Here is a 3,192-nt window from a genome sequence, read left to right on the forward strand (position 1 = left end):
TGTACGGGATCCCTTCGTGTCGTTAAAAGCGTAGGGCCACTGGCATAACCCTGACGCGTCTCGCGTTCGTTACAATTCTACCATAATTGGGTACGCTTGTTACGAAAATGGGCCCCTCTGTAAAAGGGTCACAACAATTAGAAAGTGCATTCCCGGTCGATGGGAAGAGAGTACAGAACGCTAATGATTGCCTTAACACGATTGCTTTTTTCCCCCATCAGCGTCGCCGTGTGTCTTCATCATCATATGGTCCGCTAGGGAGACAAGATGGCCGACCAGAAGGAACGTGACTTGGAAGAGGCTGTAGCGATGTAAGTAGCCAGGTTCCTTTGTGCCGGCCACACAATTGAACTCAATGTTTGACGATTGATTAATGGATGGTTTTGCGTGTTTTTTGTTTACAGGGAAGCGGTAGCAGCACCACGTGTTGGCTGCTGTCGGCGAACGATGAAGTACATCGGTGCGTACTGGCGCTCGATGGTGGTCATCGTTGCACCGATGATTGCGTCCCTAGTGTTCCTGATCGATACCTCGCCCGCCTATCGGTGTATGTTTGTGGTGCTAACCATGTCATTTTACTGGGTGACGGAAGCGTTACCATTGCCCGTGACGTCCATGCTGCCGATCGTGCTGTTCCCCGTACTTGGGGTGCTGGAAACGGATCGTACCTGTATGATGTACATGAAGGAAACGATGTTGATGTTTATCGGTGGTATCATTATCGCGCTCGCCGTGGAGTACTGCAATCTGCACAAGCGTGTCGCGCTAAAGGTGATCTCCGTGATCGGATGTAGCCAGCGGCGACTTAACTTCGGCCTAACGGTGGTAACGATGTTCGTGTCGATGTGGATCTCAAACACGGCAGCCGTTGCCATGATGTGCCCAATTATGCAGGCTGTGCTGGAGGAACTCGAATCGGTAGGCAATAGCTGCACCTAATAAAGTTGGTAGCGGAACTCAGATTTCGTTTCCTTTTTTGGTACAATTCTAGCAAGGACTCTGCCAGATGTACGAACGCAGGAAGAAGACGGGCGAAGAGGAAGGCATGCTTGGCAAGGAGAAGGTGGACGATGAGTAAGTTATCATGCGCTGCCATCCGCCGACAGCAATTCAGCACCTAATTCTCTATTCGTGCACCCTTTTTCAGTACCCCTCGGCCAACAAAGACGACCCTTTGCTATTTCCTTGGCGCTGCTTATGCTTCCACCCTAGGCGGTTGCGGTACGATCGTGGGTTCCGGTGTGAACCTCACCTTTAAGGGCATTTACGAGAGCCGCTTCCCAACGGCACCCGGAATTGATTTTCCAAAGTTCATGTTCTACAACGTCCCCGGCATGTTGCTGTACACGTTCCTCACCTGGGTTTACCTGCAGTGGCTGTACATGGGAATGTTTAGGTAGGGCAGCGGAAAGCGGTTTGCACGTGACTCTATTGGATAGGATTAATAGAGTATTTTTCCTTTTATTTTTCAATTTGCAGACCGAACAGCCCCGAAGCAAAGGCAGCTGATATCGGTGCGGAAGGTGAAGCGGTAGCGAAGCGTGTCATCGAGACACGCTACAAGGAGCTGGGACCGATGACGTCTCACGAGAAGAGTGTTGCGTTCCTGTTCATCGTGGCGGTGGTGCTGTTCTTTACCCGTGAGCCAGGATTTATCACCGGTTGGGCTGACGTGCTGGACTCTGTGTAAGGGTGGATTAGCGATAGCTATGAGGGGACCCTTTCTTAATGACTTGATTATTGTACCATTTTAGCAAAATCAAGGATGCAACACCGGCTATGTTTATTGTGATCGTGCTGTTCATGATTCCGGCCAACTGGCGCTGTCTGAAGTTCTGCCGTAGCAATCCAGGTACGATGAAATGGAACTAGAATGTTGACAGCTAGTGTGAGCTATCCTAGGTTACGCTGCTAAGGAGCTATTCCACATTTGAAGTCTTTCTTTATTATTTTTTATTCTGAAATTTGTAATGATATTGATGTAATGATGTTGTGTGCAAGTAGAATGCTATTTATATTGTGTAATATTGATGAGTTATGGTACTTAGTGTTGGCAGTTAGTACTAGGCTCTTGAGTAGGATCTTTTTTATTCCGATTCCTTTTTTATTTATTGCTTGACCGTATTGGTAGAGTAGGCTTATGACAAATCTTGTAAACAAATTCCCGTGAAGGAGTCCTTAGGTTATTCATTTCAATTCTACACTTGTAATGTGAAGGACCTTCTTGCTTGTTGGAGCCACCCATAGTAAGCATGTCTGATGAAGTCATCCAAAGGTTTCTTATGATTGTTGGTACTCCAATTTGCAACCGTTTGTACTCGACTTTGATGATATACTTTTCAATTCTCTTACTTGGCTTGATAGTTTGTTTTGATAATGTGGATGCCTAGGATGGGATTTGGTATCCAATTGTATTCAAGAATCAATGCATAATCCCTGACCGAAAACGTGGGGCTCAAGTTAGGTCACTAGCTCAAGACACATAATTTATTAGAATCATTTTCTTTAAGTAAGTCAATGATACTAAAATGCTTCATTTCGCTTCACAGGACGCCTTCCAACGGAAGCAACCCCAGGACTGATTACGTGGAAGTTCATCAACCAGAAGGTACCATGGAGTCTAATCTTCCTGCTTGGCGGTGGCTTTGCACTAGCGGAAGGAGGTCGCGTGTCTGGCATGTCCGCGCTCCTCGGCCAGTCGTTAGCTGGATTGAAGACTCTCCCTCCTCTACTACTCCTGTTCGTCGTCTGCCTTACCGCACAAACGCTGACTGAGTTCACGTCGAACGTGGCCATCTGCAACGTGATCCTTCCGGTGCTAGCAGAAATGGTAAGGCATCATGAATATTCATAAGTTCGAAAGTAGAATTAACTTTTAATACTATTAATTTTCTTTCAGGCTATTGCGATCGAAATTCATCCACTGTACTTGATGTTCCCGGCTGCGATGTCGTGCAGCTTTGCCTTCCACATGCCCGTAGGAACGCCACCGAATGCGATCGTTGCCGGTGTGGGAAATATTGCGATCAAGGATATGGCAGTGGCCGGTATTGGACCATCGATATTTACGCTGCTCGTTATCTGGGCCAGCTTCCCAACGTGGGGTGCCGTCGTGTATCCGGAGCTGGCGACGTTCCCCGAATGGGCACGACCTGTCATCACGAATGCCACACTTAATTAAGCTGTTAGAGA

At 47.5% G+C, this 3,192-nt stretch overlaps 1 protein-coding gene across 1 annotated transcript; it reads left to right on the forward strand.

Moving 5' to 3' along the window:
• The first annotated feature begins 232 nt into the window (after nucleotides 1–232).
• LOC126561916 (protein I'm not dead yet-like) lies at nucleotides 233–3,192 on the forward strand. The gene is made up of 8 exons (XM_050218284.1): nucleotides 233–311; nucleotides 405–918; nucleotides 992–1,074; nucleotides 1,148–1,396; nucleotides 1,480–1,686; nucleotides 1,755–1,852; nucleotides 2,550–2,830; nucleotides 2,900–3,192. The coding sequence occupies exons 1-8, from the start codon at nucleotides 268–270 to the stop codon at nucleotides 3,179–3,181; spliced, it is 1,758 nt and encodes a 585-aa protein (XP_050074241.1). The 5' UTR covers nucleotides 233–267; the 3' UTR covers nucleotides 3,182–3,192.

The sequence above is a fragment of the Anopheles maculipalpis genome, chromosome 3RL (genome assembly GCF_943734695.1).
Source record: "Anopheles maculipalpis chromosome 3RL, idAnoMacuDA_375_x, whole genome shotgun sequence".
Classification (NCBI taxonomy): Eukaryota; Metazoa; Arthropoda; class Insecta; order Diptera; family Culicidae; genus Anopheles; species Anopheles maculipalpis.